The 16,053-nt window shown below is 43.5% G+C and overlaps 1 protein-coding gene across 10 annotated transcripts in view; it reads right to left on the bottom strand.

Moving 5' to 3' along the window:
- Positions 1 to 16,053, bottom strand: part of fryb (furry homolog b (Drosophila)) — an 83,934-nt gene extending 67,881 nt beyond the window's left edge. For 6 of the 10 annotated variants that reach the window (XM_042093163.1, XM_042093165.1, XM_042093166.1 and 3 more), the window contains exon 1: positions 8,477 to 9,162. In XM_042093163.1, coding sequence (XP_041949097.1) covers positions 8,477 to 8,708 — 232 coding nt within the window. In that variant the 5' untranslated portion in view covers positions 8,709 to 9,162. Of the gene's footprint in view, positions 1 to 442; positions 664 to 8,476; positions 9,163 to 15,929 lie in introns of those variants that run through there. The other 4 variants (XM_042093168.1, XM_042093170.1, XM_042093172.1 and 1 more) reach the window with 3 other exon arrangements.

The raw sequence follows: 16,053 nt of genomic DNA, 5'->3' as shown, positions 1-16,053 counted from the left end.
TTATATTTTTGTGTGGGCTTGCACACGTCAGCACGCAACTCCACTGCCTAACGTCACAGCTAAAAACTGGGTAATGCAAGATGTTTACGACCTACGACACTGATAGAGGATAGGCTGGGCTATGCTATAGGGTCAGTGAGTAAGAGAGTGAGAGAAAGAGGGAGAAAGATAGCCTACAGAGAGAGAGAGGGAGGGAGAGAGAGAGAGAGAGAGAAAGGAACAGTGTTTGTGATCCGCAAAAAGGGATAGAATGGTCGCAGTGATATAACACTAGACAGGCAATCCAGAGCTTTTCATAAACCTGCAGTCAAAACTAAACACACAAATACAAACACAACTCCATGTGTGTGTGTATGTGAGTGTGTGTGTGTATGTGTGTGTGTGAGAGAGAGAGAGAGAAAGAGGGGGAGAGAGAGGGAGATCGGCGATGGTGTGTACTCACGGCTGCTCCAGGATTTCAGCAAAGACTTGATGCTGATCTCAAAGAAACCCGAGTCCTGTTGACTAGCCATGGCCGCGGAGCACAGCTAGTTCTCCACTGACACGAGAAACGGGGAGAAGGAAAAGACAGAGAGAGATGGAGAGATAGAGAGAGAAGGAGAGAGAGAGGAGAGAGGGATGGAGCTCTGACAGAGAGGATGGAGAGATGCGGTCCAGCTCCCTCTCGGCTGCAGATACTGCAGCCCTCTCCCTGCTGAGTCTGTGTCAGCTGTGAGCATCCTGCCCTCTCACTCACTCTCCCCCCCCCCCCCTCCCTCGCTCTCCCTCCCTCCCTCTCTCTCACTCTCTTACGCCATGGCTTTCTCGCTCATTCTCTCTGTTACGCCATGGCTCTCTCTCTCTCTCTCCCTCTATCTCTCTCCTCTCTCATTGTTACGCCATCGTCTTACACAGTACCCCTCTCTATTTCTCTCTTACACCATGTCTATCTCTCTCTCTCTCTCTCTCTCTCCCTCTCTCCCTATAATGCGCAGATGTTATGGGGAGCCTAAGAGCCAATCCTCTTAGTGGCAAGAGGCAGACAGACAGACAGAGAGAGAAAGCCTCATAATAAGTGGTGTGTGTGTTGTCCGCTTGTCTCTTGTATCCACCTCACAAACACTACTGCAGCGCAGTGGGAGATTATCATGGCTTGTGTACATTCAGGCATGGACGTTGTTTTACCTGCAGTGACAAAGCAATGTTTACAAACAACGCTGATGGACCAACTCTAGATGGTGGTATTGTGGCACAGGGGGTTGCATTGTGAACAGTTACATTGTATTCACAGTCAATTCTCTCAACCAAAGAAACCCATTCATCTGAGACAAAAACAAACAATATTTCTCTGTCTTTGTCTTCCCTTTGTTTTTCAAAAACAAACGGAGGAGAGGTATGTGAATTCAGCCTCCGATTCTCAAGGTTCCTCCAACACTAGAGCCTGGAGGAGAGATCTGCGCTCAGAGCACAACTACTCAAGGTCAAACCATGGGCAGCCTCAGCCTGCAGTAGCCTGGACAGCCTGTGCCATCATCACACTGCAGCAAGCATATTCTGTGTAAATATGCAACGCTGCTCTGCTGTTTGGGAGAGGAATGGTATACCGTCATGGAATTGAAATAATAACGGTGGTAACTGAGTCTTACATGTTTCACCACACACTAAAAATGATCAAAACCGACCAAAATAAAAAATAGAGGCAATGTAAACAGAGACAAGATGGAGGTGATGTTTATCATTCCCTCTCACTCCCCCTACTGGAAACACGGTGGAACAGCAGTATTTTTGCATGACAACAAACAAAAGCTTGCCATTTATAGGAAGACGATGTGGATTTTGAACACAAAGTGCTAAAATCGGTGTATTCTGGATGAAACAGGCCAACTTCAAACAGACAGAAACAACTTTAGAGGAAATAACGAGAAAATAAACAAGGATCAACCGCCTCTGCTGTGTGTGTCTGACTGGAAGCATTGTGGCTTGCATAATTGGGAAACCACCCAAAAAAAGGCTAAGAGAAAATTATGAGAATAAAATGTTGCGGATTTCACTCACAGAGGATCTCAAGGCTGCAGAATATCTACAGTTAGCCACCAATTATCTCTCTTGTTGTTCTCTGAGGACTGTAAAATCATTTATCTGGCTAAGAGGTTGACAGGGGGGGGTAAATGGGAGGAGAGAAAGTGCATCTACTATATACATGGCTGCTGTTTGTAAAACCTGTAAAGCGGGTCACATCTCTGTGATTGCAATGCAAATAAGGGTGGTGTAAAGGTGTCATTCTGCCACTTTGTCTGAATGCTGTGGCCCAAAACACTGTGTCTGGGACAGTTTAGGTCAATTGATTAGAGGCCCAGGGATTCCTGCAGTTCCTGTTTTATTGTCATTTATTACTGGGCCACTCTTTGGAGAATGAAGAAACCTCCACCAGACTTCCTGGAAGTGCATTTACAGTCTATAACTGCATTTCAAAATAACATCTGATGTCCATATTAGGGCTGGGCGATAAAACGATAGCGATATGTATCACAATAGACATGTACCTTAATCAATAAAGAATATGTTCAATAGAACATTCGATAATTAAAAGCAACACACACCTCCTCACGTTGTCCATAAATATATAGGCTAAATATATCTTGCATTGAAGCTATGTGCAACTCTACCAGAGTAGGCGATAGTAGGCCTACCTCAACACAGACTCTCTGAGTCCTTGCTCCGTGCACACTCTCTCTCTCTCCCTCCCAACAGGCGCATCTCAGCATGCACGTAATCCAAACATTCACAATCGCGCAAGACGACTGGCTAAATTGCTATTAAATCCGGTTAGCATCATTAGCAAGCTGCACGAATTTGTTCAAAACTGTTGCATTCAAATTGACTGCTAAGTTCTAATCATCTCAATCCCGATGCAAATGGAAAAGTACTTTCCAAGACTCAAACGGGCCTGTCCCAAGAAGAAAAGGTATTCATTTGAAACTTAAACACGTGGGGAAACTGAACAGTCTAACCAGTAGACTATGATAAACTAGCAAATTAAGCTACTTTGTTTACAATGTTTTCAGGCTTCAACCAGTGCTGCTTTTCATTCAGACTTATGTACACATTTATTTTATTTGAGTGTTTTTCATGATTGTGTTGCTATTTCTTTTCCCTGTTTGCTTTGATTGATAACTGAGGTGATTAAAATCAGAGGAAGGTTAAGTTTAAAATAAAAGTGTTTAAATTTAACTTTTTCCCTCTTCTGGTCCTTATCTGAAATAGATTTTTTTTTTTTTTAAAAATCAATAATTATCGATATCGACTGATATGAAAAACTGTATTGTGATACAGTTTTTAGCCATATCGCCCAGCCCATATGGCCATGAACATGAACCAAGAATTATACAGACACCACAACTATGAGCTTGTCAAGCCCTTGGCAAATAGGCAATTAAGCCAACAAGCAAACATTTACACAGATCATAACTGAACAGAGTAGGCTTGGTGTGTGATACATTGACAATTACTGTGGAATTTATCACAAGGGCCACACAAAGGTTTCATTAAAGAAAGCAATATGTGGTAAGTGGAAGAGTCCTTTAAGAGGTCTTGGATGGCTGTCACTAAAACTTCCAGGTCTGGTCACTGAAAAATAGGAATTTATATTTTCTATCTATATCACACACATCTTAGCTCCATGCATAGATTGGGCAAACATGACAGACTGAGAGAATCTATGGAAAACAACCTATAGGTATGTCCAGTAAGAAAACAGAGCTCACAATTAGCAACCTCTGAAGCTTACATTCCATAATCAAATACTGTACCATGACTATGAACACCTGTTGTGTAATTCTGTATATCTGCTTCTGTTTGCTATGCATGCTTAAATCTTGCTTATTTGTGGTTTCAATGAGGAGACTTATTTGTGGTTTCTGAATCTATTTCTCTGCCTACCTCGTCTCTACTTCCTGGTTCAGTCATCCTGTTTGTTTACCAGAACTGGCTTTAGTGCAAGCAGGTGGAAGAAGACACACAAGCAGTGATGCCCGTAGGGCTCGGCTACATGGGTAATCCTAATGGCACCAACACCGGATATAAACACATAGGTGTGTGTGTGTGTGTGTGTTTGTTTTTTATATTCAAACATATTTAGTTGACTTGACCCATCCACATATTAGCGTATATTTCCATATTTCCATGTATTTACATGGGTCGTTCCACGTCAGTTCAACCAGGGCCCACGCACTTAGGTCTCAAAAAATTCTGAAAAAATTACCAGGTGTACCTATGTTACCCAGGAGACACACTGTAAAATTACTCTTATGTAAGATCAATACTTTCCAAGATACAGCCAGTTTTACAGGGGGAGGGGGGTGTCGATTTTGTTCGGCCTCTTTTTTTTGTCAAAGTTCACAAGCCCACAGCGCAAGAACTAAACCATGTAGGAGGCTCAAATTTTGCATGCTGGTACATAAATAGGAATAGTATGTAGCAAAATCGTCACGTTTGGTCTGGATAATCCTGCATGGTCATAGCTGTCCCTCAAAGTTGATACAAATTGTATTGGAGTTTTTGGCTGGGCTCTGTTTAAGCCTTCAGAAGACATATTTGTACTCAACATAGGCTCTTGATTTATTTTCCTTACTGAGATAAGTAGAAACACTCTCACAAAAAGCAATAAACAGAAAATAAATCCCTTCAGGGTCTGAACAGCAGACCTCATAAGTCTGAAAAATCATTTTGGTTATCATTTTCAGACCACCCAAACACCTTGTAGATAGATAGATAGATACTTTATTGATCCCCAGGGGAAATTCAAGGTCACACAAAGGTTTTTTTTAAATATGTTTTTCTTTATTCTCCATGATCCCTTCTTTTTGAAAACACCAATTTGACTTGTCTTATGCAAATCTTTCTTTTTTATTTTCCACCCTGAACATGGGCAAAATGCCCCATTGACATAAATATGTTTTATATAGAGTCACCACACTGCCACCTGTGGTTGTATAGAGTAACCTGTGGTAGCTCTGTACAAAACATATTGATGTCAATGGTGCATTTTGCCCATGTTCAGGGTGGAAAGTGAAAAAGAAAGATTTGCATAAGACAAGTCAAATTGGTGTTTTTAAAAAGAAAAGATCATGGAGAATAAAGAAAAAAATATTTAAAAAATCTTTGTATATTCCCACAAGGTGTTTGGGTGCTCTGAAAATGAGAACCAAAATGATTATTTAGACTTGTAAGGTCTGCTGTTCAGACCCTGAAGGGATTTATTTTCTGTTCATTGTTTTTTGTGAGAGTGTTTCTACTAATCTCAGTAAGGAAAATAAATCAAGAGCCTATGTTGAGTACAAATATGTCTTCTTAAGGCTTAAACAGAGCCCAGCCAAAAACTCCAATAAAATTTGTATCAACTTTGAGGGACAGCTATGACCATGCAGGATTATCCAGACCAAATGTGACGATTTTGCTACATACTATTCCTATTTATGTACCAGCATGCAAAATTTGAGCCTCCTACATGGCTTAGTTCTTGCGCTGTGGGCTTGTGAACTTTGACAAAAAAAAGAGGTGAACAAAATCGACACCCCCCTCCCCCTGTGAAACTGGCTGTATCTTGGAAAGTATTGATCTTACATAAGAGTCATTTTACAGTGTGTCTCCTGGGTAACATAGGTACACCTGGTAATTTTTTCAGAATTTTTTGAGACCTAAGTGCATGGGCCCTGGTTGATATGACATGGAATGACCCACATAACTGACCGCCATGTTAAAAACAAAACTATGAAGCCATAAAGTCTATCCTAGTTTCTAACAAGGTGGTTCATACATTACAACAGCCCAAATACACAGCATGTCATCATTAACAAGGCAAGCCAACATAACAACGCCAGTTATCAACAATGACAACAGCGGTTTGTATGATGTAGCGGTTTAGAAGAATAGACGGTCATACTGTCACAATATAGTCATGATGTTACCATCTGTCCAATGGTAATGTTCCCTTACGCACGTCATGGATTATAACACCTGCCCTCGCCCCTGTCTGCAACAGCTGGGTCATCTATGTCCTTCTGGATGACAATTATGAGACTGATCTAACTAAAAGACACACTACGCTATATGTCTATGCACTCACAAACTAAGCAGAAGTCAGCATCAGCTCATGTGATACCAAGTTGAGTATGGATGACTGCAAAATGACTTGTTTAAGTTTGCTAATGAAGCATTGGCACATCGGATGTCTGTGAAACCTTGTATCACAGTAACTAGACACCACTATTTATAAACTACATCCCTGGCAGTCAATGAGGAAATGCAACAGGGATGCACACACGGCTTGTTTTCAGAGCAGGAAGAAGTGATGCTAATTACTGAACATGACACATAGACATTCATATGCAAATCCAACAGACACTCACAAACACACTCACGCATGAGATACTTAGACACATCGAAACACACACAACACTCACACACAACTTTTAAACTCAACACACACACACACAAATACTGCCTTTACATACATACATGCATACATACATGATACTGTACATACATACATTCACACATACACACATCAGACAACGTCTTCCACATTGCATACTGTGCAGCCACTGACAGCATGCAAAGCCTGAGAAGAGAACTGCTGAGGTCATCACTCTTGCCTTCATGGCAGCTGGATGCAGATAATCTTTACAAGAGTCTCCCAAAATTCCAGGCATTCCCAACAGGGGCCTGGTGATGCCAGCTGTTGGAATCTGGCACAGGGGGTATAGGGGCCGCCAAGAAGCCTCGGGAACAGGATCCCGTTACCATGACGGGGCCGCTCGCTTGCTTGCCACTCATGTCGCCATGACGCCTGTTTCAGTTGGGTTCAACCCAGCCAGAGTCAGTGACTCTAAACTCACACACCTCTAAGCTAAACTCTAAAATCAAATACAAAAAAATTCAACACAGGCTGCATTTACCATGGACACAGGTACAACTGCTTTGCTTCTATAAGTCCCTCAGTGCTCTATTTACATTATTGACGTATGAAGTAAAAGGTCATTGGAGTGAGTGCTGTGTGATTTTTCTGTTCCCTAAAACACATGGCAGCTTGTTTTTCTCTTTCTCTCTCTCTCTCTCTTTCTAAGCAGAGTTTTTCTGACCCGAGTTCTGAACACTGTCAAAGTTGTTCGTCACGGGGCCAACAGAGAGCATTCAGAGCAACTCACTCAGACCAGGCATCTCGCATAGCCTACTACCTGTTCAGAGGTCCAACACGTTTTCCGAAAACACATCAGGCCAACAGGCCGTGCTTGTGTGCTGGGTGAAAAGTGGCTTTGAGAGTGAGTGGTTTTTGGGTGGGGAGAGTGGTGAGGGCAGTGATGAGGAGGCTCAAATCGCTGATTAGACGCACAACTCAAGCTCTGTTGAAGGACAGGAATGCTGAGCATGTCTGCCGGGCTTCGTGGAGAACACATCAGCCCCCCTCCTTAACAAATGCCCCTGTGATTGCTCCGGTACACTCCCCAACATAGTCTCACACACACACACACACACACACACACACACACACACACACACATCCACCTTCACATTCCCTCCCTCTTGTCTCTAATATCAGTTTTCTGGCTCAGTCTCCCTCACCTATACCCCTCCATAGGACTCTCTTCCTCCCTCTCTCTCTCTCTCTCATTCTTTCTGCCTCTCCACAATGTGCTGAGAGATGGTAGTGAACTTGGGCCAGACAAGGCCTTTTAATGCCTGGGTCTCCTCTGATGGGGATCTGATATGCTGCACCTGGTCCTTACCACCGCACCACCACTCCCACCCCCACCTACACAGGGCCCCCATCTTCCCCCCCACACAGGGGCCATTCAGCCCTTGCCCTCCTCCTCCACTCTCCCACAGGTCAACCTCCACCACTCTAAAAAAAGTCACACCTAGAGTGACAGTAATTCCTTATCTCTTTAGCCTCTCGTCAAATACCATTACGACCCTGTCAGCGCATTACGAGGGTGATGTCACGGCGCTCCATCACACAAGTTTCACTGTGAGTCACGATGGTGTGATGCAAGAGAAACAGCTGGAGAGAAAGCGAGCCTTCAGGGGTCTGCTGTCTGCTTGAGAGTGTGCCGGGGATTTCAGAGTAAACATCCCGGACAAAGGCTGCGTTCAAAGCTGCCTTGTGACACTCGCTTGAAAATAACCCCGCTGCTCACCTGCACTGACGTATGTGTGGGCTAACTCAAATAGGCCACCGCATGGTGGTGAGGGGAAAGAAAGAAGCAGGACATGCTGGCGGAACATTAAAAAGAAGCCCTCAGTGCATAAACACTTAGGGAAAACACCTCATGCCAGTCTGCAAGTTTGGACAAAGCCTAATTACAACACTGCACAGGCATAGGAGCTAGACTGTGACAGCAGCCGCTGTGTTGCACGTGTGTCTGGTGAGTCAGACTGAGTGGTCCGGGGGAAAAAAAGAGAATTTTAACGGGGTGGACGACGCTGTGCAGCACTGTACCTTCTCTGATGATGGCGATGGTGGGTCTCTTTCTGGGCTGGATCTTCCGGAACTTGCCCTTAAAGTCGCTGGGAGTGAACATGTCCATGGAGAGGGTGGCCATCTGTTGGAGGACGATGCTGTCCTGACTGTCGTTGCGGTTGTGCTCCCCGATCTTCTGAGGCTCTCCTCCTCCATTGCCCTCCTCGGCCATCTCTGCCAGGCTCCCCGCATCATCCTGAGACATGTTCATTGAAAGGCCCCTGGACAACAGCACTCACTCACCTATTCCGCTGGGACACCATGGATAGGGGGGACATCCAAGCACACGTCCAAAGGAGACTTTTACAGTAGGACTGTGTGTCCACAGCTTTGGAATGATTCTCTTTCTGTTTTGTTTTCCAATCAGCTCTTCCTGGCTCCTCTTCACTCCTTCAGTCCAACTCTTAGCTCTGCTCCACTCTGACACAGTGACTTGTGGCTTTGTTTTGGTTTCTTCATGTAGCTGTTGTTGTTGACGTCTTCTCTCTCCTTCTTTCTCTCTCTCTCTCTTTCTGTCTGACTCTCTCACTCTCTTTTTCGCTCACTTCTGTCTTCAGAATGCGTGAATGCGTACTCCTCAGTGGATCTGAGGTAAGATGACGAGCACTCTACCAGAGCAGCATAGCCCTTAGCCTTGCCTGACACTCTGCCGTGTGTGTGAGAGTGAGCAAGCGTGGGAGGGAGGGAGGGAGGGAGTGAGTGAACGACTGAGAGTCAGTCAGCACGCTGACTGGTCTAGGCTGTTTGGTCAGTTACAGCACCGCGTGAATGGAGCAGGTGTAGGGTTACTGTGGGCTGGTCTGACTCTCCACAGAGCGAGAGAGAGAGAGAGAGAGAGGAAGGGTGGGATTATGGGAAGAGAATGAATAAGGGAGGAAGAAAGCTGAAGAGTGAGAGAGAAAAGAGAGAGAGAGACAGACAGACAGAGAGAAAAGACTGAAGAGATCATGAGAGTGAACAAAACACAAGAATGAAAGGGAAAAGAAGCACAAAAAGACAGTCGGGTCTTTCCAAGGATCAAGGTCCAATCCAAGGTCCGTTTAAACAAGGAGCAAATGGAGGGAAGCTTGAGTGCCAAAAAAAGCTTCTGTTATCTCTCCAATGGTGTGATACACAGTGAATCTCTAGGGGGTGACCTCAGACAAACCTGCACTTCTTTTTTCTCCCATCTCTCCCCATGGCTTCCACCTGTTTATGACACCGTCGCCATAACGTCTGGCCCCCAGAGCATCGTAGCTAGCTAGCTCGCCTGCGCTCCCCACCCCTGAGCCACATTAGAGTCAAAAACAAGCCAACGTTCGAACACACCGCGCTAAAACACTAGTCTCACAATGCTTCTCTTTCATTTGGTGCCAAACTGGTTTAGCCCACTGTCAATGGCTCTTTTGATAACCTATTTATTTAACTCTTAATGACATCAGTATAAGTGAGGGTGATGAATAGGAACAATTTTTGTTATTTTATTTTATTTATTTATTTAACTTTTTTTGAATTCGTCACCAACCAGCCCAGGGGCTGCAGGGCAGACAGACCCTCTCTTTCTCCAGGTCTGTGTTGGTCTGGCAGCCATAAGGCTCAGAACGGCCAGGAAAGGAGAGGGAGGGACCACACCCCTCTGAATGAGCACACACACACACACACACACACACACACACACACACACACACACACAGACACACACACACACTCCTTTCACCATCTCATTTCCACCTCACAAACAGGACAATCTGATAGAGCTCCACGGTAGCCAAGCCCCCTCCCTCCCTGTGTCCCCCGGGAAGTCCAGCAACTACTGGAAAGGAAAAAGGAACTCGCAGAATTAGACTAATTGTAAGTAATTATCCCCCCACATATACGCCGATTCTGTCCACTGATAATTTTCTATTTTAAGTCCAATGCTACCACTGAGACAAAGTAGATAGATTAAAAACTACATCATAGTTACACATAAAATACAATACATTTCAGACACATACAATTATTGGTTTAAATTAGCTTAGCTATGGAAAATACTGGTGCTACTGATTCAACACAACACAACACCTACACAACAAAGGTTTGTAACAGCTCAAAGCCACTAGTGTTCTCAGTGTCTAGTGCCGTTTTTTTTGGTGAAGAGGATGACCTTTCTAACCTTTTGGGTATGTTGCACTTGTTAGTTTGAGGAGGTCAAGGTTTAGGCTATTCATGAATAAAAAACCTGTCAGTCAAGCTAATGAGCAAATGGTTTAGTAAATGCAAAAACAGAGGCATGTTTACAAACATCTTATAGATTTTGAACTTTGTGCTATGTATAGCAGGCTATACCTAGTCCATCCAAAATGGCAAATGTAGGTCACAATTGGAATTCAGTTGGTGGCAAAGAGTAAGAAAGGAAATTGTGACACATGGTTAAAAGGAAACACTTTCCTCATTTCTCCGTGCCTGCCCCACCCCTTTACAGTAAGCCCGAGCACTGAGGTCTTTATGTTTTCTGTTTGTTTTGTTTTTTCCTCCACCAGCTTCACCCTGCCCCCATCATCCACTGGTACCTCTTCAGGTTTACGTCATGGATTAGGTGTACCTACCTCCACCTACAAAGACAACATGGAGGAAAGAGGGTGGTTGCTAAAACACCTTCAGGTCACTGCTCTCTCTCTCTCTCTCTCTCTCTCTCTCTCTCTCTCTCCCTGTCTCTCTTTGTTTTAATATAGGTGTTAACGAGTGATGTCCCTGTAATAGCCAATGATTTTAAAGGAATGTAAATAAAATATTGCCCACTTATTTTTCAGAATCATACAGCCATTTGATAGACAATGGCATACAATATACTATAGCTCATAGTATATTTAGTAAACATAGTATAGAAAAGTATGAGGGTTTTCCTATTTTTTCTATTCTAAGGCAGGAAATTGTTAATCATGACATTAAAAGGCCAACCTAAGTTGGCATGTTGTAAAAGGCCAGTCTTTTGGTTTTAGTTTTCTTGACGTAAAGTTAAATGTGACTTGCTGCCAACATTTAAACAACATCTATTTAAGACTGACCTGTTTACACCAAATTATTTTATGAAATGCAGTTGATCAATGGAAATTCTATCTCTCTCTCTCTCTCTCTCTCTCTCCCATTTCCCTCTTTTATTTGTATTAGTTATTGCTGAATGTGTCTTGTTAAACTCCACCCAACAGTATACCAAACTGTACTTTATTCCTTTGATAAACAGGAAATGAGCGAGGAATACTCAGGAGAAACACAAGGAAATACATTCAAATTTAGATGAGGAAACCCAGACATGACATGATAAGAATCAGAATGCTCCCTCCTTACTGAGCAGATACATCTCAGTTGCAACGTCAGCTGATTATTGTGAAGTTACTATTACAGTAACAGGCAAGCACAAAGCAGAGGGTTTGACATGGGAACAGGAGGCTCAACAGTGCCATCTAGAGGTGGAAGTTGACACACAAACCCAGAAATCTGCACATATTAACCACAAACAGTGATCTAGAATCATACCTTGCATCTGACTGCATCCCAGCCTTTATTTGATTTCTCACCATAGCCCAGACATCTCCTCAGCTCAGCAACGGAAAAGGTAAACTGAGACCTAATACCATGGTCATGGTAACGAGTATATATGATGTGATATGTGTGTGTACAGTAACACTACAAAATAAAAAGCAATATACTAAGACTTTTTTTGCATTTATGACAAAAGCAATTGACAATGTAATACATAAATATATATATTAGATGCCTGCACCTACCCATTGAGTAAGAGACAGATGAACTCAAACATTGTGGCTAGGGAGAGCAGCCTAGCCTGATTTTGCACTAGAGCAAATGCATGGCTCATCATGCTTGTGAATTATTAAAGGCAATCAAAGTTTCATTGGAGACCCCCTTCAAACCCAACCTTGCCATGGCAAAAAAGATGTGTGGTGTGTGTGTGTGTGTGTGTGTGTGTGTGTGTGTGTGTGTGTGTGTGTGTGTGTGTGTGGTTCAGGCCTGAGTTGCAGAGTGTATTTTTGTGATCCATGCACTACAACAAGACAATGGATGGAAATTCAAGCACCAGTGCTCTTCTACACACAGCACAAATATACTTCTATAATATTTACAGAAGACAGAAGAAAAGGTAAACACTAAAATTAAATGCTCGGAAAACACTTGTAAGTCTGCCTCCCTCTCTCTCTCTGACACACAACAATATATGCACCCACCCACCCGCACACACACACACACACACACACACACATGAATGCACGCACACACACATGGATGACTGTATACACACACGTACACACTCACGCTCACGCACGCACACACACACACACACACACACACACACACACACTGCATTATATAATACCTCTAGGGCTCCTACTTGGCTGTCTGTGTGATGCGAGGGCTCCAGCACTCAGTCCCATCACATGTCATGGCGAGCGAGCACATCAAACCAGCCCACTCTGGCTCCTGAGCAGCAGAGCAGCACGGCACAAAAAAGGCGAAAGCGCACAGAGAAGCCTCTCAATGTGCAACACAGAGCTGTCATACACTCAGCCTCCAGGCACTGAGGAGAACGAGATGAGATGCAGTCTCACTGAATTTCTATGCAGTTATATTTTCAGCCATAAGCAATAACTTAACAGGGAGCCTTTAGAGAAACCAATCGTCTGCCTGTCTTAAACTGAAAATACACAAGTACAATTTTTGAGCAATGTTGCAGCGCAGTGTTTCTGTGTATTGTTGTTCTGGCAAATTTTCATGATCATACAAGCTGAAGACAATCTGTTATGTTGCTCAACATTGGTCAAAAGGTTGCACCATGTCTAATTACCTTTTTCATTTACTTGAGTGTATGAGGTCTCCATACCAGATAAAGGTGTAGAAATTACTGCACTTTTGAATGCAGTTGCATGGTTCTGTACTGTATATGGAAAACAAACAGAATGAACAACTTCATTCTTTCCGATGATGGAAAGAAACTGACACCCTTACTATATTTGCGACTCCCTGATGAGAAATATCCTTAGAATGATCCAGTAAGCCAATCCGTAATTGGAAAAATGTAAGGCATCCAACAATTGGGCACAGCAGGGATGCAAAACTAACAATCTTGTTTCATCTCAAACACAATTACTGTTGACAGTTTAGTAATGCCTACTGTGAGTCAATGACACTCACAACACAAAGGACCATGTGGACATCTGTCACAGCACACAAAACCAATTTAACTACTCCATGGTAACGGAGTGGGAGTGGTTTAAAAAGTCTAGAGACAGACAACAACCGGGTGACTGAACATGACCTTAGATAAGGTTGGTTGGTTGTTTGGTGACCTTAAGTTAGACTAGATATAATATCACATCCAATGTCCGACCAACATTTTAATTTGCAAACACATTTAGAAAAACCCACATTTTTAACAACACAGCTTTGAAATCACAACAAAGTGTGTCTGTCAGAAGAGGGATCACCCACTCATCAGAGGGAGACACTGAACCCAGCGGCCAGGGTGTTCCTCAGACCACCACCAACACAGCCTGGTCTGGTGTTTCAGACCGGAGTATCTTTCAGTGGAATCCCCTCACCGCAAAAAGACAAACGGGTCGAAGAGAGCGCCACGGGAAACCAGATATTTCTGTCTTGAGTGCCATCACTGAGACAGTGTGGCCATCTCTCGGGGGATTCTGACCGCAAAGAAAGCAAAAATATTCTTCTTTTCCTTCTTTCTTTGCTTGTTTACTCTCTGTTGACTGCAATGTTTTTTACACATAAAAAGAAGCCTGGTGTGAGATGTAAGGCAACAGTATAAACACCACTGTCTCACACTCACAAACATGGGCGTAGCTAGAAATTGAGGCCCTCTGAAAGATCTCTACCTCTCTGGTGTTAAAAATCTATACTGCCTGGCCTGTGCCAAGGAACCCTGGTCCAATGCTGGGGTCCCTGAATCTTCTAGATTGCTGTGTCTCTGCCTGTGACCTTCCAGTGTGGTGGTACTGGAGAGGGGTAGCCCGGGCAGCAAATAAAATGTGCTGCCGTTAGGGTGCGTCTAGATTTCTAGGCTAGGAGAGGGGGGTACAATGCAGCTAACAGGGTCGTCACCAGAGAGGACCTGCTAAAGTAAACAACTGGAGGGCAAAAAAACCCCCAAAAGAAGCAAGCCTAGCTGTGAAAGTTTCCAACCACCACTGACAAGACAGGAGGCATGTCAGGTGATGATACAGGCCTCTTGAACAGCACATAACCCACGTGGGATAAACACTGGAAGAAGAAGAGCAGATTTCGGCACAAATGACACCTGACTTTTTCACAAGACAAGAGTGATGGTCTGGAGAACATATGATGCACCCTGCCATCACAAGCAAGTGTCTTTTTTTATTATTCAGTTATTTCTGGTTAAGGAGCAAAAATACAGTAGGCCTACAAGGTCTTTTTTTTAAATAATTCATTGATTTCTGGTTAAGGAGCAAAACACATAAAAGTGCATCTGGCTTTATGTGCAGAGAATTTCATCATCATCTTTCATCATCAAAATATTAGTAATTTAACTGATGAGTCAAACAAAGGATGAGTAGCCCATAAACAATGCCAACTGCCAAATATTTAGGCTAAAAGGACACCCATTGTTTTTACTATCACAATTAACCGCATTACATCAGTTATGTCTACAGCTGTTGTTTATGCTACTAAGCTAGCAGGTTGTTCTTCGACAGGCAGGCACAGCATTTGGAAAGCGAATGACATGAGCATGGCGCGTACCCTACCCAAGATGAGTTCCTAAATAATTCATGCACACAACAGACCCCTTCACGCAGGACTCCAATCGAGCTTATAAAAGGAGTGGCTGTGCACATTGGCGAACGTGAATGCCATTTAGGCATAAGCAACGCTCCAGCCCGCCGTGGTGACATTTGACGTTGCCAGATCAGCCTTGAGCATATGAATTGGGGGCGACTGCCATTAGACAAAGATGTAATCGCGTTTGGACCCCGTTGTGTACAATATATTCTGTATAAAAGCACTATTATATTGATGACTGCGGTTTTTACACACTATATGATAACCTAACGTTACCACATTGGTAACGAGAACATAGCCTACAGTGGACATTCTAACCATTGGCTTAAACCCGATTCCTGGGGTGCATGCGCTATCCTTAGGGAAAATAACAGATATCTATATCCTATATTAGGAATTAAGTAGCCTGCGTGTAGGCTACAGTGGCCACGGAAATACTCTAAGTGATGAATTGATGAACCTGGTAATTACGCACCATCAGCACGAAACATAAGACAAATAGTCGCAGTCGTTTGTGTTCGTTGAAATTGTGGAAGACATGTAGCAGTTTACCCAGCTAGCCCTGTCTGGGATGGTGCTGAGAAGACAAGACAGTCTGCAGCGGTAATGACAAATAATTCCGCCTCACCAAATTAGCTATACTCACTGTTTCTCTTCGGCAAGTGTTGAATTTATAGTATCATTACGTATCCCAACGCCGTCCTTGAGGCTTCTGTATTGGCACTTTGCTCTATTAATCCTTTCGGCTTCTTTTGCATTTGAGATCCATC

The sequence above is a fragment of the Alosa sapidissima genome, chromosome 5, assembly GCF_018492685.1.
Source record: "Alosa sapidissima isolate fAloSap1 chromosome 5, fAloSap1.pri, whole genome shotgun sequence".
Lineage (NCBI taxonomy): Eukaryota > Metazoa > Chordata > Actinopteri > Clupeiformes > Clupeidae > Alosa > Alosa sapidissima.
The sequence above is the reverse complement of the archived record's forward strand: the minus strand, read 5'-3'. Positions and strand labels throughout refer to the sequence as shown.